This window comes from Cheilinus undulatus, linkage group 5, assembly GCF_018320785.1.
Source record: "Cheilinus undulatus linkage group 5, ASM1832078v1, whole genome shotgun sequence".
Lineage (NCBI taxonomy): Eukaryota > Metazoa > Chordata > Actinopteri > Labriformes > Labridae > Cheilinus > Cheilinus undulatus.
This window is the reverse complement of record NC_054869.1, coordinates 24,205,062-24,226,241: the sequence shown is the minus strand read 5'-3', so window position 1 is coordinate 24,226,241 and position 21,180 is coordinate 24,205,062. Positions and strand designations below refer to the sequence as shown.

The 21,180-nt window shown below is 39.6% G+C and overlaps 1 protein-coding gene across 4 annotated transcripts in view; it reads left to right on the top strand.

Moving 5' to 3' along the window:
• The window catches only part of rusc2 (RUN and SH3 domain containing 2), a 63,744-nt gene extending 43,752 nt beyond the window's left edge, over positions 1–19,992 (top strand). For 3 of the 4 annotated variants that reach the window (XM_041787005.1, XM_041787006.1, XM_041787004.1), the window contains exons 4-13: positions 2,977–3,666; positions 5,720–5,935; positions 6,082–6,255; positions 8,408–8,484; positions 9,282–9,456; positions 10,667–10,772; positions 11,003–11,049; positions 12,372–13,446; positions 13,961–14,131; positions 15,525–19,992. In XM_041787005.1, the coding sequence (XP_041642939.1) occupies positions 2,977–3,666; positions 5,720–5,935; positions 6,082–6,255; positions 8,408–8,484; positions 9,282–9,456; positions 10,667–10,772; positions 11,003–11,049; positions 12,372–13,446; positions 13,961–14,131; positions 15,525–15,732 (2,939 nt within the window). In that variant the 3' untranslated portion in view covers positions 15,733–19,992. The remainder of the gene's footprint in view (positions 1–2,976; positions 3,667–5,719; positions 5,936–6,081; positions 6,256–8,407; positions 8,485–9,281; positions 9,457–10,666; positions 10,773–11,002; positions 11,050–12,371; positions 13,447–13,960; positions 14,132–15,524) is intronic. The other variant, XM_041787007.1, reaches the window with a different exon arrangement.
• Positions 19,993–21,180: the final 1,188 nt, after the last annotated feature.

Genomic DNA, 21,180 nt, shown 5'->3' with positions numbered 1-21,180 from the left:
TGATGCTAACATGACGCTGAAGCTGCAAAGGAAAGGATCTGGCCTTCTAATGGATTCATTTTAGAAAGAGAGGAGAGGAGCTGATGAGAGGGAGGGGAGATTGAGAAAGGAAGGAAGAGAGGAAGAAAAAAATGCAATTAGAGTGATGACAGAGCAGTTGGAGGAGAGACAGAGAAGGGCTGTCTTCCATCCCCATGTGAGCTCAGGCCTGCTGGGTGTGTAGTCTTCGTCCTTCCTTCATTGTGTTTCCACTGCAGTTCAACGTCGCCCTCTGTGGTTGAGAGGCGGCACTGCAGCCATCTCAGGTGGCAGCGGTGGGCCGGCCCTAGGGTGACAAACAGCTTGCGCAACAGAGTCAACGTCACACACGCTTCATCTGCTATACACCGCACTGGATCTTAGAACACACACATAGAACGAACAACACACAACACACCCATATACAGGCACACTTGACACACACAAAGGGAGAGAAACACGCACAGATTTCTGACTCAGTGGCTGAGAAGAAGTGCAGAAAAAGGCTTCTCCTCCTCGCTGGTGTCTCTCCTGATGCAGTGCCTGTAGGTCTGTTCTGTATGTGTTTGTCTGATGATAGGGTATGTTTGTGTGCACGTGAACCTCAGAGCAATGTCTAACAGTGGCATGGTTGTCTGTGATAAGGGCTCTGTGACTCATGACTGGGCAGTTTTCTGTTAGTCTGTATTTTCATTTTGAATCTAACCTCCATGTTCAGACTGCTACAGAAAGGATTATTGATCAGTGATTTCATTAGTACAACTATCATCAATTATGATTATTTACTTCTTTATTTACTTGCTGGTTCCTGTTTCATTATTGTGAACACTTTGTTTTGTTTTAGTCTCTGAATGTTTTGGTTTTGACTAATGGCTCAGACAAAGCAATATAAAAGTCACTTTAAGATTGTGATGAATTATTTCCTGAGTTTATTAACATTTTATTAGTTTGAATTTCAAAAAGCAGTTAGCATATTAAATACAAATACACTGTTCCCTCTAAGTTGATGGAAATCATGCACTGTTCCCCATATTTAGCTTTGAATACGACATTTTACTGGGATTTTTTTAGCTTTTTAAAGTGGATAGTCCCAAAAACGGAAGGGAGAGTGGGGAACAGAGGTATACTTTTAACCCAGTCTGCCCGTGTCAATTGCAACTGACTCTGTACATGGTGCATCTGATCGGCCCTGAAATTCATATCGGTAGTTTTTTTGTCCTTTGTGGTAATGGTATTATATTGCGGAATTACAAATTAAAAGAGATAATGCATTTAAATGTGTAGTCGGTTGTAACATCCCCCCTTCTCCCCTAAAACAAGTCTGTGATGACGTGCTCAATTTATTTCTGAGCATAAGATCACTAAAGTTCACTTCCTCGTAACTGAACCTGTTTTAAATTTCATTTCTCTCCTACTGAGGCATGTCAAGCTGTTACTGAAAACACCACATTTCCTGATGTGTTGTTTTTCACAATTAAAGCCCTCGAGTAACATAACGACTACAGACCTTTATTGTGAAGAAGTTGTTTGAAATAGCATGTTTATCACTGATTTAACTTAGCAGAGGTGCTGTACAGAGCCACTGTGTTTACAGCTGCATTACCAACCTTTCTTAACGCCACAGCCTGCTTCTTTGAATCATCACAGGCTTTACACAAGCGAGTCATCACACCTTAAGCACAGCCACAGCCATTACTATATGAATCACTGTCATACCAGTACACAGCTTGTGTTGAAGCCCCAGAGGTCGACAGAGTCGCTGTGCAGAGCAAGTACACTCACTGTATGTTGCTGTTATCAAACACATTAATCTTGAAGAGGAAAGAACAAATTTTAACTCATCACTGTGCTTCACAGTCATTACACTGACACAAACGGTAGACGTTTTGCTCACTACCTGGCTGCTCTTTTGTGTCAGAGTGAAACATGCTGATGACTGGATTCAGATTAAGCTGTTGTCTGTCACACGTCGCTCTGCTATGCTAATGGTGGCTTTGGTTATGCCAAACACTGCAACACAACACATGCGTTTAAACAGATGATGACAGTATTACTAAAATCCACTCCACAGCTGAAATGATACCGTGTGAAGGTTTACCACCCACCATTACCCGAACATAGTGCCTTTTTAGCCCCTTTTTCTTCCTGTTTAGTTCTTCTTTATAACTTTTTATATGTATATTTATTTCACCCACAGCAGGTTACTTTTCACAATTATCACTTCTTTGATTTTATGTTTTGTGACATTGTCTGTCTCTTATCCAATAAAAACAAATTGGAATGCACAACTCTGAGGGTAAAATAAACCACATTTTGTAAGCATAGATACCTAAAAAGAACCAATAGGAAGACAAAAGAGGAAAAAAGACTGTAAAAGAAAACATCACCTGGAAAAATATGAATCCTATTAGATTTTTCCATTTTTTTTTAGGCCCTCTTGTCGTCTTAATAAAGATTTGGTTTTGGGCTTTTTATGCCTTTATTTATAGAAGAGGACAGTGGGTACAGTCAGAAACAGTAATGAGAGAGTGGAGAATGACATGCAGGAAAGGAGCCACAGGCGGGACTTTAACCTGCACCTCCCATTAACATGGGCCATCTGGTGTCATTATTATCTATTGAGCACATTTTTTTATTTATCAGGACACCAACTTTCTTCAATTAGTTAATTGAGGTCCGTAAACTTCCAACTTTTTTAAAGAGTCACTGCTTTTTCTTTGGCATTGACATGGAGTCAGTTGTTTGTGGTGCTGCTTTATTGTATTATGTTTTACTGAAATGTTTTTTAAGATTAAATTCTGATGATAAAAGAAAAACTGTTAGAAATAAAAGCCATTATTGACTCCCCTAACCCTCAATTCTGATGTTTCTGCACTGTGATAAACTGACCATAACTTTTGTTTCTCTACACTCTTCTATCCTCCCTCCATCCCTGCTGTCACTCTCTTTCTCACCAAGGTGGTCTCTCTAGTTCCTCCGATAGCCGGCCAGCAGTGGTCCGCTACAGAAAAGACCAGCGGCCCACTACTCTCCCAATCCAGCCCTTCACCTTCCACCACCAGTTTGCCCCTAAGCCCCCTCAGCCCAAGCCCCTTCTGCCCATCCTGACGGGCTACGTCTCAGGGATGCAGGCTCACTCCAGCTCTGGCTCAGGCTCTGACTCCGGGGTTCCACTGGTGGAGGGCGGCGAGGATGCAGCTGATAATGTCCACAGGTACCAGGGGACTCTGGCTACAGCAGGCCCTCCACCTGGCTCAGTTAGACCTTCGCCTCTCGGGAGCTACTCCCCGGTTCGTCTCCAAGGGACAACCAGCTCTGGTACCTGCTCCACCTGCACCCCAAGCCCCCAGCCACCGCACAGCCTCTCCTGCCCGCTTTCAGCAGGACTTGGACCATTGCACACCCCATCTAAAGGGAAACAGGGAGGGGGTTCGGCGCCTTTACTGTCTACTCCGCCACCTCCATCTCTGGGGATGAAGAGAGGGGTGGTGCCTCCGATGCTTCCGGCTGTGCAGGGACACTGTTTCCATCGTGGAGCTCTGCCCAGTATACCTGCTCTCCATGGCGACACTCTGAGTCCATTGGGTTGTCTGGACTCCGGAAATCATATGGAGGGAGGCAAAGGACCTGGAGCAAGGACACACAATGGTAGGCTCCAAAGTAATCTAGAGATTCTATAAAAAATCTGTACAACTTCATCAGATTTTAATACCTATTTCTTTAAGTTTACCTGATATTTTCCAGTGTACATGGCAACAAAAAATTATTAGATTCACAAAAAATTTTTGAAATCTTTTTAGTTCTTAGGGGTTAAATTAAACATGTTAAATGCAATTCTTCCTCTCCTTTCAAAGGGGGAGAAGACTGTGAAGTCACAGAAATATTCTCTACATTACTTGGTGAAAACAAGACTTCATAATTCCCAACATTCCCAAAACACTTTGGTGTGTTTTTGGTACGTTAAAGGAAAGAAACGTAAAACATTGAACTTTTTCTTCATTGGGAACTTAAAAACTACATATTGCCTAAAGCAGTGATTCTTAGCTGGTTTTGTATCAGCACCAACCATCACCTGCTAAAGCAGGTATTACAACCCAAATTTCCAAGCAATTTCTATTACTTGAATGTTTTTAAATGCAGAATGTTGCAGTTTGGGTCTGAAATGGAACAAAACAAATGACTGAACAAAAAGACAGCCAAAACAAGCATGTTGAAAAACTGTGCCGTTACAGGAGCCCTGATAGGATATGCTATTGCTAGCATACATTTTATTTTACTCTTTTGCCCATGGGAATATGATTTTTGGTTGTTTTCTAGAGATCTCAAGAAATGAAAAGAAATTATCACAAGATATTGAGATAAGTTGCGATCTCAAAAAAGAACTTGTTAATACAGAAAATGGCATAAGATAATACATAAGGATGAATGCTTGCTTGCAGTTCAGGCTTCTTTTTATATTGATAAAAAAATAATACTTCTGAAATATTAGGTTTTTTTTGCCATTAGCAATATATCCAGTCCCTGTTAAGTAATGTCTACTACCTTCGTCTGGTCCACTTGTCTTTGTCCATTGTCGTACTTCTCTTTGGAACCAAAGTTTTATCAAGCAGAGATCTTACTGATGGAAGAGGATCTTCAAGCTCCTGCTTATAGTTTGTTGTGGTTGCCATAGTGGTCTAAACCAGGGGTGTCCAAACTTTTTCCAATGAGGGCCACGTTATAAGGCACACTGAAGTCAGTAAATCCAGTCTAATTTAGGTAGAGATGTGTTTTATAATTGGATATGCTTAAATGGCTAGTTAACACCTGGTCAGAATGAGAATGACATTCCGTGTACAAGAGAATTTACAGTGTTGTCTCAGTTTAAGTCACAACAAAGCACATCAATAATAGTTGTCCTGTCAAAATGCTTCTTTACAGAATTACCACAGTAGCACTGCCTAGCCATGAGGCTAACAAATAAACTAACCTAAATAAATTCATAGCATCTTCACAGACAGTAACTTCTCTGTGTTTTCTTATTGACAGATGAGTATAGTTTTGTGTTGCCTTCCCGGACGAGCCCCCATTTTTCATTTATGTTTTAGAATTTGGTTCAGGCCACATTTGGCACCTGCGCCATAGTTTGGACACCCCTGGTCTAAACATTCATCCCATGGTGTATTTAGATCAGTACATGTCTGTACTGTACTGAAAGCCTTGTGCCAAAATGTTTCCGTGTGAATACTGCACTGTAAAAACCTTTAAGGAACTGAAATGTTTCAACTCTGAGTTTTAGGATAGAAAACTCACAGTTTAAGTTGCTGTATAGGATTAATTCAGTAGAAGCCTCTGCTTTGAAATCACTTGTTTCAATACATAGTGGGCAGATTTAGTCTGACTCTAAATCAGTCCATCTTTTCTGTCCGTCCACTCACCATGCACACGAGTCCAAAGAATCAAGTAATCTAGACAGAAATTAGGCTGCCAGGGTTGTGACAGCTGCTCTTTTTTTTTTTTTTTTTCAATCATTCAGTGCTTATGTACTCTTTTCAACAAGCTAAGCTCTTCTCCTCTTTCTCTCTCCCTTCATGCATGAAATCAAACCTACATCTGCCCTCCCTTCACCTTTTTCTTCCTGATTTGCTCCAATATTTTTCTTTTAACCCTTACTCAACCACCCACTCCTCCATGATAACCCCAACATCCCACTCCCCAACAGCAAACCACCTCTCTCCCCAGGCGCTCAAATGGAGAGAGTACAGACGTCGAAACCCTCTGGGAGTGGAGAGGGTCTCAGGGGTCCACTCTTCTGCAGGACCAGGATCCCTCCCTGGGAGCCTGGAACCTCGGAGGGGTGGGGGACCAAGACCTGCCCGACGGAATGTGTTCGACTTCCCCTCTGCCCTCTCCAGCAACACACTGGCACGGCTAAATGGTGCTCAGAGTTTCACTCAAACAGTTAGAACAAAAGCAGAATTATAGAAAATCTAGATTGTTCTACTTAAAGTTGTTGTACTCTGTAAGGAGTTCAAGGTACGAAGAAAACATCGTCATGTTTGTGTGTTTCTATGTGTTTCTTAGGAGTCAGCCAATCAGCGAAGTTACAGCAAAGCTACAGCGACTTCCTACCGGACTATTTCTCCCTGACTGAGAAACCTCCAGAGGAGTTCTGCCTCTCTCCTGATGCTTCAACCTCCTCCTCCTCCTGTTCTTCATCACAGTCACACATCTCTGTGGACCTGACACAGAAGAGAGGTGAGGCCCTGTTTGTGTGATTGTGTTAGTGTGCTGCATTTGGGACAGTAATGGTGGAAATCAGTGGGAAGTCTCTAAATATTTAATTGCGGATTGAGCAAATGTGGACATGGTTTCCTGTTGAAGCTCTGGGTTTGTTCAGTGCTGTTTGTTAGCCTCACTATAGTGTTTGTAGAGATTTTTGAGTCTTATGATGATTATATAACATTTCCAGAAATCTTGTTATGAACTCAATAACCTAATTACTTCATTAAAAGCGTTAAAATATAGAAAAATTGTTCTAGTTTCAGTTTTTGTCTAAAAACAATATACTTCTAGTACCTTCTTTTGACAGAATTTTCCTTAAGAATATCCGTTTTCTTTTTTTAGATTTAAGTTTTACATTTATTATAAGCACTCATGTCGGTGTAGAAAAGATAAATTTAGGTCGAGAATGTAATAAGACATTACTTGGTTGTGCTCTCCAGACCAATGGAGTTAGGGTTTTTATCACATGACATTTTGAATGAGAAGTCAGTCACAAGAGAAACAAGGTGTCTCAGACTTGGCAAAAAGAAGCATTTATTGAAATAGAAAAGTGTTATGTGCATTTGCTTAAGTACTGTATGCTTTGGTTGATGCCTACTTGGTAGGTAGGGGTCTAACACCCTTGAAATTACCCTTTCAAAATCCATGCAGTATTTAAACATGGTGCTTACTGTGTTATCTATTATCACAGCAGTGGCACAGGAAGTGGCAATTCAGGAAATGACAAATCAGTGCACTGCAGTCAGTCGAACTTCACCCTTTAGGGTCAGATAGGTACTCTTTGGCCCAAACCTAAGGATGCCTAAAAAGTAGGATGTTACAGATCAGTTATTTTGGTTCCTTTCTCAAACTGTTGACTGCAGAAATGCAGAAATGTACATTCCACCGGTAAAGATGAGACAAAAGAAACACCTGAAGATTTGTAGTCATCTGTTGACATATGAAAAAATATAAGCAGATTTAGATATTCACTGTAGTCCTCTTTAGTCTCTCCACAGCAAATTATAAAACAGGGCCATGATGACATTTAGTTATTGTCCTGTTGCCTGCAGAAATTATGTCAGAAAAAATTAACTAATTTAAAGTTGTGTGTTTTGGTTCCTTCAGACTTATTGAGATGATTTGTTGCGAGGTTTCTCTTCTTATCCAGTCTCTTTGCATCTCTTTTTGGGCCTGACTTTTCACAGACTTTATTTTCCTCTTTAAAACAGAAAATCCCCTTGGTTTCACAGACTGCATCCCTTATTACTTTGTTCTTATAAATAGAAGTCTTAAAAATCTATCAGTGACAAAAACATGATTTCTGTTTTGATCTATAAAAGCTTAAAACCATTTCAGACAACTACTGTTCTACAATGTCCACAGACTCCAATATAAATCCTAAATAGTCAATTATAGGATCCCATTTCCAGAGCCTGTGGGCTACTGTTGTTGTTGTGAAGAGCAAGGACTGAAAAGATGTTGAGAGGTGGTTTAATCAAGTGCCTCTCACTGCAGAAAGGCTACTTGACAGTGTGGAGAGTAATTCAAATCCTCTTCTTGAAGCAGCAGGGTGTCAAATAATGAGAGGGGAGGTTTATCTCCCAGTGTGGACAAACAGTTTCACTGCTGGAATACACTTAAACAGGAAATACATTCACTGAGCCTTTGCTTCACCTCTGTTTCAGAAAGGTTGTGACCCTTAGATGTGTTGTTAAGTTAGTGTAACTGAATGAACAATTAGTAAAGTTCATGAAGAAAAAATGAATTGATATTCATATTGTTTATAATCTTACCACCTTTGATATTCAGGATTTATTTCAGCAGACACCGAAAGCAAGTACTGTATGCACATGAGGACAGTCCCAGCTATATGGGACCCCCTTTGAAAACAAAATAATTCCTCTCAAGGAGCTATCCCTACAATAAAAATTTCACAATATGTTAGACAATATGAACCACACAAAGTGGAGGAAATGAGCAGAAAATAGTCAAGCTGAATTATTCCTTGAAATAATACAGAAGGAAAAATTTTAGGTTGCATTCACAGTAAAAAAAAAAAACAAAAAAACAAAACACTGGTACTTGTAGCTATAAAGGATATTACTAAACTATTTCTGCATTCTTCTTTTTTTAAATCTGGCAGGTTTGGTGAAAGCTGTGAACACAGCCGTGGATCTAATCGTGGCACACTTTGGCACCAGTCGAGACCCAGATGTGAAGGTAGGGGTGGATTTGGTCAGTGAGAATGACAGTGTTTATTGATCTACTTCACTATGTGTGCAACATGCATAGACAGTAAGTTTAGGAGCGCCTCTAACTACTTTCTCACATTGAGTTGGCTGCTGCAAGTCAAGGCTGATGTTTGTTTTCTCTTACCATAAAATCTCTCCTGCTCACACACCTTAATACATCATCCAAGTATAAAAGCATAAACAGGAGTGGCAGTATTTTCAGAGGTCAGGATAAGTTAAAGAAGCAAAAGTTATGTGATTCAAGGTTAAACAATGTTTAAATGCTATATGAATGCCTGTACAGTGTAGCAGAGTTGTTTAATAACATAAAACCTTTGTCTGTGTGGTACTTTGTACAGTCAGATAGAGCCATCTGTTTTCTGAGTCAATAGTACATTTGTCTTGGTTTAATTTATGTAATGATTAATTTCAATTGTAAAAGCTTAATTAAGTCTTAAAATTTATTTCTGCCTTCTCTCTGAGACTTGATCTGCCATTGCATCATGTTCATTTTGTTTCTTTTGATAATGTAGATCCAATAAAATGATAAGGAACTTTAATGATAAACCTAACCACTGATTAAATCATCCAGTCCAAAGCCCTATCCTTGCATGTCTTTTGTCAGGAAGTTGAATTCCTGTTACATTGTGTGTTTATTTAAACAGATTCCAATAAGAATAATTTATGTGTCCTTCACATGGGATTATTCCAGAGGGCGAAAGTGCAGAAACATCCTGTTAGTTTTCAATCTTTCTAACTGCTCTCAACTCTCCTCTGTACTGCCAGGCTAAACTTGGGAACAGCTGGGTGAGTCCAAACGTGGGTCACCTCATCCTGAAGTACCTGTGCCCAGCTCTGCATGAGGTTCTGCAGGACGGTCTGAAAGCCTACATGCTGGACCTGATCATTGGACAGCGGCGCTGTCAGCCCTGGAGTCTGGTGGAGGCCTCCACTCAGCTTGGTGAGGACTGCTCATAGATAAGGGGCCAACACTGTGTTTATTTAACTACCTTTGATAGTTTCCTGTGCTCCATACAAACTTCTACTGAAACAAATTTACTCTAACTATTATTACTGAATAATGCCACAACTTACCGTTTACTGCTACAACTAAACCAAAATCCTTGTGATGGTTCTTGAGAATATTTGGCCTTCAAACCAGATTTATAACATGAGTCTACAGAGTTCAAGGAGGACATTCTTTATGCACATACAGTTTTTACTAAACAAACAAACTTCTATAATGTTCAAGTGAAAACATATTTCTACAGAGTAATTTCTGTTAAATAAAACTATGCAATGTAAAATAAGTGACTGCATAACTATTCAACCCTTTCAAGTCAGTATTTAGTAGATGCATCTTTGGCTGCAATCACAGCACTGAGTCTCAATCAGACTTGCACCTCTGGACACTGCAATTTTTTTCTTCAACAGTGGCTTTCTCTTTGCCACTCTCCCATAAAACTTTGTCTAGAGAAGAATCTTGGCAACATTTGTTGTATGCAGAGTCTCTCCCATCTCATCTGCTGAAGGTTGAAACTCCTTCAGAGTAGTCATAGGTGTCTTGGTGGCCTCATCACTAGTGTCTTGCATGGGCACTCAGTTTGTGAGGAAGGCCTGATGTAGGCAGATTTACACATGTGCTATATTCCTTTAACTGAACTCTGGGGTATTTTCAGTGCCTTGGAATTTTTTTGTATCCATCCCCTGACTTACACTTTTCAGTGACCTTTTCTCTGAGCTGCTTGGAGTGTTCCTTTGTCTTCATGGTGTAATGGTAGCCAGTAATGTTGATTAACTTGTGACTGAACTTTCCAGACACAGGTGTCTTGATACTACAGTCACATGAGACACAAATACTGCACCCAGGGGATCTTCATTTCGCTAATTGTGAGACTTCTAGCACTAATTGGCTGGACTTCTCTTGAATTGGGTCAGTCACTTTAAAGGGGACGAATATTTATGCAGTCACTTATTTTACATTACAGTTTTATTTAATCAATATTACTTTGTAGAAATATGTTTCACTTTCTATTTTGTGTCAAAAAAGCAGAATTATTTAGACCATGATTGATGTATAAAATCAATGAAATGGTAAAACATCCAAGGAGTTGAATACTATTCATGTTTAGGTGCGTCCAAGTAACATTTTGTGTGTCTGTCTCCATCAGGCCCGTCCACACGTGTCCTCCACAGCCTGTTCTCTAAGGTGAGCCAGTTCTCCGAGCTCACGAGCCACAGCATGAGACTCAATGCCTTCATCTTCGGACTGCTCAAGTGAGTCTTTTCTCTTCATCCTGTTTTTAACTATCATCGCTCCCTCTTTACTTAACAGAGATTTGCAGCAAGTTTCACCCACAGTTTTAATACTGTTGTGTCTGCTCTGCATGATGACACTCTGTTGAGTTTATTTTGAGCCTCTAATCCTCTGCTTGGAGAGTAAGGTTTCATCTGTGTTTTTAAAATTTGATTCTACCATATTTCAACTATTTTTTCTTTTATTTCAGTCTAAAATCTTTGGAGTTCTGGTTTAATCACCTCTACACACATGAAGGTAAGAATGCACCATTTATCCATCTCTCAGTACTCAGGTAAAGATTTAGGGTGCACTCACACTAGGCCATCCGTAGTCTAACCGTGCCGAAGCCATTTTCATCCCCTCTCCTGTCCCCCCTTTGGCCTGCACTCACGCTGCTTAATGCATCCAGGCCTGGGCACGGATACATCATGCGCCGACATCATCATTTTTTGACCTGACCTGGGATCAGCAGCTACAGAGCCCAGTGAGGGGAGAAAGGGAGAGAGAGAGAGAGAGATAGAGGGGGAGAGAGGTTCATAGCGGAGAGTTATCGCTCACAGCATATTATCTTGAGCCTGATCAGAGTTCCAAGCACTTCTGCTGAATAAAACCCCGACTTTTTTAACTCATATGAACCCCTACAGTCATTCCTCTGCGTGTCCATGTACTATCTGAACCCCCCTGGAATTATTTTACGTGTCATGAACTGTGCATCTCTCTGCGTTTGGATGCCATTCAGTGCTTCACGAAACAAGCTCTCATGTCACAGGACAGTCTGTGTCCAGAGCAGGATTAAATGTTCAGATAAAAGTTTTTTTAATGGTGATGAGAGCAATTTTAACCATCTGATGAGAGCTGGAAGTAAAAACGCCACAGGATTAATAAACGATGCTCCGTCCACTCATCCGCGTAATTGTCACTCTCCTTTACGCATGGAGGATGAAAGGTGTGTGTTATCCTGTGAGCTGCTGTTTGTGGCTCCATCAAGGGATGAAGTTTAATTTCACAAACCCCCCCCCCCCCCCCAAAAAAAAAAAAAAAATTTCTTACAGTCATTAAAGCCTGACTTTGCTAGAAACTGGTCAGAAATGTGGACTGGACTGGGATCCATTAGAATGAGATCGTAGCGGAGCTGTGCGAAGTTAAATTCTTCAGCTCTTATAAAATCTTCGTAACTTATTGAAATACAATGAGACAAAATATATATTTCTCTCTCTCTCTCTCTTGAAAAATCCTGCTGTCTCTAGTGTGCAGCTGCTACGTCTGCTCTGGGGTGGGTCCTTTTGTTGTTACTTTATGCTACGTCACATTCCAGCTTGTGCTCCTTGATTTGCATCCGTGCCGTGCCTAGGCCCACCTCATCCTTCCGTGCCGGGGCCGCGAAGTGTGCCGCGCCAAGGCACAGTACGATTGCACCCACACTGGCCAAACGTACGGGACTTTAGGCTGAAACGGGCCCAGGCACGGTACGGATGGCCTAGTGTGAGTGCACTCTTAAAGTGTATTAAAGTATATTAATGTTTGCTCTTCCTGACTCCAGCTTCAGTATTCTTCCTGTTTTCTGTTATTTTCTTCAGATATCATAGCAGCACACTACAACCCATGGGGTTTCCTCCCCCTTTCTCAAGGGGCATGCCAGCCTCTCTTTGAGGAGCTCCTCCTCCTGCTGCAGCCCCTGTCCCTCCTCCCCTTTGACCTGGACCTTCTATTTGAGCCTCACCTCCTCCAGAAAGGCCAGGAACAACTCCGCCGCAAGGAGCAGCTGTGCTCCGCTGGCCAGAGCGTTGACCAATCAGCACGCTCCACCTTCCAGCTCATGAGAGGATGGAGTGCCACGGTTAGCGAGATGGTTAGAGAGTCAAGTGCAGAGGGGAAGAAAGAGAGGGGGCTGCTGAGACGAGAGGGGACGTGGCCGAGGATGGAAGGAGCTGGGTCAAGGAGAGGTGGGGGGGGAGTGAATTCAAGGCTGAAGAAGGAGGGCAGGACATCCGAGAGCTTGACAGATGGATATGGGACCAGACAGACAGCAATGGATGTAGGATTCCTCTGTAAGGAGAGGGGGGTGGGAGGACTGAGAGTGAAAGGTGTAGGACAAGAGAGCCAAGAAGGACGTGAGGATGGACAGGAGAGTGAGAAGAGGAAGAATAAAGAGAAGGAGACGGTGGAGGAGGGGCGTCAGCGGCACGACAGACAGGCAGGTTGGTGGTACCAGCTCATGCAGTCCTCCCAGGTATACATCGACCAATCAGCAGAGGGCTCAAAATTTGTCAAGACTGAGAAGAGGAAGAAGTCATCAGAGAGACGACAAGGCCAGATCCCACCCACCAGGGAGGGAGTGGTTGAAGGAGCAGAGTCGAGCCAAGAAGGAGAGGGGTTCAGGAGCAGGAAGAGCAGCAGCAGCTCCAGTGGGGACTCAGCTGGACCAAGGGAGAGGCCGTCATGGATGGGAAGTCCTCCAGAGTCTGTACTCAACCATGAGAAAGAGACTAAACCTCAGAGGGGACTCACAGGGAGCACTGCTCCCACTGCTGCCTCAGAGGAGAGCCCCTCACAGGGGCAGGGTCTGCGCTGGGGGAGGCTCTTTGGATCTAGTGTTGGTTCTCCTTCTAGGGGAGAGGGAGCCGATCAGAAGGCAAAAACTCAAACAAACAGGTCAGTTGACATATTCATAATAAAAACATTAACTTCATTTGTATAGCATTATTAAAAACATGGGTTTAAAATGTGCTTTGACATGCACAGAAGCAAACAGAAGAGCAAAGCAGCAGAACCCAAACAGTAAAAGAAGCTAAACAACCTGACCAGTATATGTAACCAAGACAACATAAGAACCTAGCCACATACATGTTTGTAGTGACATTTGATGTTTTTATAAATAAAAGTTGACATATCCTAAAAAAATCTGAGCTAATATTATATTATTTAGGTGCAAAAATAAAAATAAAATGTAGAACCATGTTGCACTGCCAGCAATGTTCATTCATCACCATCACTGAAATATTAATCAATTGCTGAAAATAGTAATTAAATGCATTTCCCTCCTGTCTCATTTAATTGTAAAATGTTTTTTTGTTTAAGTGGCTGGCTTTTCCCTGAGTCCACCACTGCAAAATGGGATGATCATTGAATTGGTTTTTAAGTAAAAAAATGTCACTTCTTTTGTCAGACCACCTTCAGGCTGGCTCTCCCTGGACAGATCTGTTTTGGACTTTGTTGCTCAGACAATTGGAGCAGGAAGTGGAAAAAAGGCTGAACCACCAGCCCCGCCCACACAAACCCAAACATCATCTCCACCACGGTCAGCCCAGCGGACCGAAGCTCCACACAAGTCTCCATGGTAAGTCAATAGTCAGCAATGTGTCCTGTTATATAAATCTAAATGGATTATGTTCTTCAGCTCTTTGAGTTATAAAAATTTTTAAAAATTGATTACAACAATTTAAAAAAAAACTTTTATTTTTAAAATCAAAATTAAACACCTTGCAGATAAAAAAAAAAATCTGATTTAATCCAAAAGGTAATTTCCAGAAGTATATTCTTCTCAAATGGGATACAATACAGTTTGATATAAATTTGCCTGTTTAGAAAAGTCGTCAAGGACAGTTTTTATGGTAAGACAGACAAGATATTGGTGATTTTTTTATTCTTTTTCTACCTTTCTGACATCTGATGACAGACATATGAATCATTCTAGATTTAAAATTCAGAAAAAGGTGAAAATCTTGATTGCAACTTTCTTTACCTCCTAAGACCCAGCATGTACATGTGAGGACGTTACATTTCGGCTTTCTTACAACATGGTAATAATTTATGCAACTAGATTTTTTTTAGAAAACTGCTCTAAATGTCCTGTTGAATTTAAGTAATTTGCTTGCGATGTTAGGAGGATTTCTATAACATTTTTAGGAATTTAATGGATATTTTGGGGAGTTTGCTTGAAAATTTTCTGTCATTTTCATATAAATGTGGGATATACATTTGTAACTTTTGGGAATTTTCATATTTTATGTGAGGTATTTGCTTTGAAATTTTTGGTATTATTGCAGAAACCTGGGAAATTTATTTGTTAATTAATAGGAAGTTGCTTGAAAATTTGGGGAAGGCTGTCCTTGGAAATTTTCAAGAATTTGCTGAACTTGTTTGGGTGTTTGAAGGAATTTCTGACATTTTTATGGAATTTTGAGGGATATCTTTGACATTTCTATGCAATTTGAAAAGATGATTAAGGGGGAATTTGCCAGAACATTTTCAAGAACTTACATGGTATATTGGGGGGGGGGGGGGTTGTTTAGCTTATCATTAAGTTTCAATAAAACATTTGGGGAATATTTCATTTTTGCAGTACATTTTATGGTATACTATAAAAATACTCAGGAATTTTCACAGGAATTAGGGAGCGTTTCTTTGAAATTTTAGGGATTTTGAATTGTTTTTCAGAGGACCTACTAATTGCAAATAAGTGGAAAAAACATGCACGGAAAAAAATACACATTCCAAACAAGAGCTCAGGTCTCCATAGTTTATAGCAAAGTCGATTTAGTCAGATGCTTGACCAACATCTTAATCTATGTACTAAATTTTAGTGATTTACTAGAAGAATTAAGAATAATGCCACATGTAAAACTGCAACCAAGTTTGCATTTTACATTTGTAGAAGACTGAACATTTGTCACTTTAATCTTCCTATTTTAATTTGTAATCAACTGATGATCCGTACTGTCTCTCCTCAGTGAAGTACGAGCTTTGTGCCATCACATAGCGACAGAGCCTGGCCAGCTTAGCTTTAATAAAGGCGACATCCTGCAGGTCCTGAGCAAGGCGGATCCAGACTGGCTGCTGTGCTCTCTGGGCTCTACACAGGGTCTGGTTCCCATCATCTACGTGACCCTCAGCAGTCTGGAGGAGAGCCAGGAGGCTGCTGGACTCGAGCAGTGCTGAGCAACAGCTGATGAAGGATAATGAAAGAGAAGACTGCACATTACAGATGATTCCTGAAAGAAAGAAAGAAAAACATTTTAAATATGATGTACAGACAAATGCAAGAAAGGCATGCAGGCTCCAAAACAAACTCACAGTCACAAAAAGGAGACATCCAGACATGCGTGCATGCATACATCCAAAAAAACCAAAAGACCAGACAGGAAACAAACCCAAAGACACTCCCAACACACCTGAACCTGTGTGCTGTTAGCTTAATTCTGTGACTGTTTGGCTATATATCATCAGTCTCTGCATTCTGCTGAATGGAGAGGGGCTACTCATTATGGGAAAACTTCAGAATAGGATATATAGGCCTACCATGCCTAGCTGCACTTTGCTTTACCATCTAAACATTCACGTTGCTGTGCCACCCTCTGATCACAGTGCTGTTATCATGCTCACATTAAAACCTGGGGTCAGTGTGACTATCAGTGGATCTCTGCTCTTTTGAATAAGACTCAACGTTGGTGATGTTGAAGCAAAGACAAACAACTTTTATATCCATGCCTCCTCCAGTTTCAAAAGTGTAATTCAGCATATTTTTGCTATTATTTGAAGTAGAAAACACATAGGATCTGGCTCAGAAGACTGTTTAAACCAAGTTTGAAGTGATGACTTAACATCTTCCCATTCCCCTCTGTTCAGATCACATCTATTAATGCTTGCTCATTAAACAAAGGGATAAATGGACTGACAATGCACACTTTTTCCTCATATCTCACTTAAGACCCAAAACACCTGAATGGATTCATTATATTCACATGGCATCCTTTTTCCTCAGTTTGAATGGAAAGCTAATATGCTAATGTTTTGATCTGTTTCACAGTCAGAAGTAGGAAATCTCCCAGAATATTATCATTTCATTGCAACTCAACAGACTGCTTGTAAATAGCGAGATTCTGAAAGGAAGACGAGGAAACAAGTCAACACAGCTTATTTTATAACTCATTTTATAACTCCAGTTAGAAAAGAGCTAAAATTAGCATTTGGTGAATAACTGGCTAACATGACTGTAAGCTAGACTTTGTGTCCATAATTCTGTTGAACAGCGACATTGGCTAGAAATTTGCTGACAGTTGCTTTTATTTAATGGTATTAAATAAGTTAACAATATTGTTATCAAATAAAGTCGCTGTCTACATCTTATTATCTTCTGTTTGGTTAAACATAGCATTCAATAAAATTTCTGCTAACATGACAATTGGCCAGAAACTAATACCAAGAGGTAGTAAAATTTAGTAAGCTTTTACCTGTTTGAAACGTAAAATATTAATAATTTCATTCCAACTTGCCTGCGAAACTCCTCCCCACATAACATGTTTGTCTGGAATGTCCCCTTAGTACATTGAAAAAATTGATCTTTTGTGGTAAATTTCAGAAAAAACGTATGGCATCGTGCTAGCTGACCAAGCTGCTAACTAGCTAACAGACTACAATGAGCAATATTTATTAACTTGAAATAAATAGTCATATTACCCACTTTGATATGAAATATATGTATCATTTACATGAAGTGCTGTAAGACCATTTTGGTTATGTCAGATGAATATTAAAGTTTAAGTGAAAAATTAGGAAGGGACGATTAGATAAACAGCAAGTTATTTAACATATTAATGAACAATTGACTGGCTAAACAAGTTAGCTTAGCTTGTTTGACTGTTCATATGTCCTTATGTGAACTATATGCTGCTTTCCTGGTTGGCCAACTTGCAATATTATTCCTGGTCTATCCCAGTTCCAATTTACTTATTGGCAAAAACCCAGACAATATTATCCTCTCCCCAATGGCTACAGGTAGTTTATCAACTTTTATCCATCTAAAAAGGTGCCGTTAATTGCGATGGTTAATAAGAGGCATTGTCCATACATTTAAGGAGATACAGAGATCAGTCACACACATATGTGGATCCAGTAGTTATGCATTAGCATAAAAACCCCTTGCTAACAGTTAACTACTTGTACATACGGCTTGAAGTATTGCTAAAATTAGCTATTTTCTAACTAAAGTTATCAAATGTGTTTTTTCCCTTCCATTTAAATTGTATGTCCTCTCAGTTTGGGCAATAAAACAGCCATTTAGCTCAGAATCAATGCTGAAATTCGTCAGTTTCATATAAAAATGTTCTGTGTTTTCATGCAGAAAAGCAGTTAAGACAGCACTTTACATTAGCATTCAACAAGCTCCTTGCTAACATGAGGGATACTATCAAACGGTAATTTTGGCTGTGATTCAATGCTAAAATTAGCTTTTTACTAACTGAAGCTATCCAATTTGATCTTTAACATTAAAATATTGGTTTTCGGTTTAGATAGAAGAAAATGTTAGCATCCAACAAACTCCTTGCTAGCATGACATGATATCATTACAGTTTAACAGTAATTTATAGACTTGGTTCAGCTTAGCTAAAATTAGCTAAATGACATCACATTTCTTTTCATGAATAATTAATATGACTTTATAGTTGAGACAAGAACTAATATTAGCATTCAGTCAATGCTAAGCTAATAACAGGTGGGAGAAACTTGTTGAATGCTAACATTAGTTTGTGTATTACTTAATGAATATACTTTAAATGTGGCAAAGTATTCCTTTAAACGTTTAGTCTGTTCTTTTTTTAAGTTCATGACTGATGAAGAAAAACTATATGTCAACTTATTTTTTTTAGGATAACAACCTGCAACACAGCAAAACAGCATTATGACCATATTGCTGCCCAGCCTGTGTGATGTCAGAGGATAACAGCCACCATGTGATTGTTGTGGATCATTTAAGTGCATGTAAAGTTGACAAAAGTGTTCATTTTACCCTCACACCCTGTCACCATGTCATTGTAAGGGCATTTTACACTGAGAGAGGATGACACACCTACCTGAGTGGATGAACTCGTGCTTTTTATCTATTGTTACATAATGTAAATGCATATATGACTTAAACATGTGCTGAGTTTTTTTTAATTTATTGACTAGTCCATGTGCAGAATAAAGTAAACGGATGTCCAATGAAAGCCAAACGTAGCTGTGGAGACACACACAGGCGCTCTTTGTGAATGTGTTGGAAACTCAGAGCTTACAAAAATGATTGCCAATTAATTATTATGTTGCATTAAGAAAATTTGATGTTGTCTTTGCCTTTAAGTGCTTTTAGGTAAAAAGGGAGAATTGAAGACCGTGATAGACTATTTGTCCCGATGTAATATATGTATTTACAATGATAAGTCTTTTTCCTGAAAACCTCCAGAAATGTATGTCTACAGAGCTTCTTTAAAGAAAGAGAAGAAATAGAAATGATTATAGGGGAGATATTTTTGATGATAAAAGGGAAACCCTCAAACAATTTGTGTTAGCAGCTCTTGTGTTAGCGTGGACATGCTAATGTGACCTTAGCTACAACATGAGTTGACGAGAGACCGTAATCATGGCTTTATAGAGTTATCCTGGATAGATGACGAGTGTAATCAGATGCCCTTTCTTAAATATGAAATGTTATAAAAGATCAAATGTATGTATATTATTTACAAAAAGAATGAATGCTTGTGTAGTTTTGAAAAATTTACATAATTTTTTTGTACAGTTTGTACAGTCATTTAATTTCTGCAAAAACAATTTAATACTTCATTTTCATTGAACTGTAAATATATTTAAATCCTTCAATGATTAATTTCTGCCATAGAGGTTTATGTATGAATGTTATTTCTGACTTGATGCATTATATGTTCAATACAGGAAGCAGATATAAGCTGTAGTTTCCACACTAATGAAAACATGGTCGTAGCAGTGGAGGGTGTGATGACATTTGGGTATTATATTCCGGCCTCCACACAGTTTGCTCTTCATTGACATCCTGATCAGAGTTCACACAGGGAAATCAGAAATCAACACAAAGTAAAAGCAGGGACATGGAGGCTCAGGGCTCTGAGGCAAAGGCAGATTCACTTTTGATTTTCAGCATTTGATCAGCTGAAATGTTGTGCTTTAAAATGCTACACTTGTATAAGTGATCAAAAAAAGGCAAAGAAAGAAAAACACCATCTTTCTTTTTCTCCGCCTGTTTTCAGTCTGCTCTCTCTCTCTCTCCTCCAGCTGCCTCCTCCTGCCTGTAAATACCTTCAGCATCAGTGATACTGCTCTTCTCTCTGCGTCCAGGCTATATGACGTAAACGTATGGCATTATCAAACTGCTATGGATGTTCAATAACAAAGTGCTCATGTGATCACAAACTGAAATGGCTCCTGTGTCTTTTGTTTTTAACCCAGGACACATTTTTTTTTGTATCCTGATAATGTGTTATGCATTTAGACATCCTGGTCTCATAATGGTGGTCAGCCTTTAGTCAAGTCTGACCAACATTTCTGACATTTCTGAACATCTTTGATGTTTAAACTGCTGACAGAGATAGTGAAACTCAAGACTCAGCTGTGATCAGTAACCTGGATGCCGTCATCATGTATGTAGGAATATGAATAACTCAATCTCATATTTCTTGACAGACATTTTGAAAATTTTAGGGAGGTGCTGGGGAGCCATTTTGCTAAAGTCCCCTGTAAAACCACTGACTTATTCCATTTCAATATGGCCCTTGCATCCTCAGTGCTCAAATGTCCATATAATCCTATTAATGGTTAAATTGCTGATACTGGGGCACAATGGGTGATCTGGTAAAAGCTGCTCCATCATTTCTTCTAAAAACCAGTTTAAGAAATGTTAAGGTACTTTGTAATTTACATTATACTACAAATCAAGATTTAAAATGCTTCATCTGGGATACACAAAAAACTGATGCCTTGGTATGGAAGAATGTTTGGGTAGAGTAAAGGGTCAAGTCATAGTCCTTTATAGCTTGTTAAACATTAAGCATGTGTATGCAAAATTGAGATGCTCATGTTTCAAAGCTGGTTTCAGTTTAAGATTTTCATTTTCCCCCTATAATTTAGCAAAGCTGCTTTTCGTCTATAAAGACAAACTTAGAGAGTTTCTTTTCCAGTCGACTGGGATGTGGGGCTGAGCATTAAAAAGGGCTAATGGTAAAGTGTAGTTGGAGATTTATTTGTAGTAAGGTGGTTAGTATATGCCCTTCAAGGTTTCTTTTAGCATCTGAATTATTCCTATGGGGTAGAGGAACATCAAACCAAGAAACCATAGTGAAATAAAATACTTTTAACATACCAACAGTTGTTTCATTGCAAGACTTATTTTAGCCACTAGATGGTGCTGCTGCTTTAAACAAGAAATCACTGCAGCACTTACAACACTGAGTAATTGTTTTTTCTCCTTTTGATATTGTTAAGTCAAGCATGATCGAGCCTAAATCACTCAAGGTATCAATGTATCTGATGTATGTATTACTGATAATTAACCCAGCACGCCAGATGGAGTTGTTTTGCAACTCCATCTGGAAAACCTCCCAT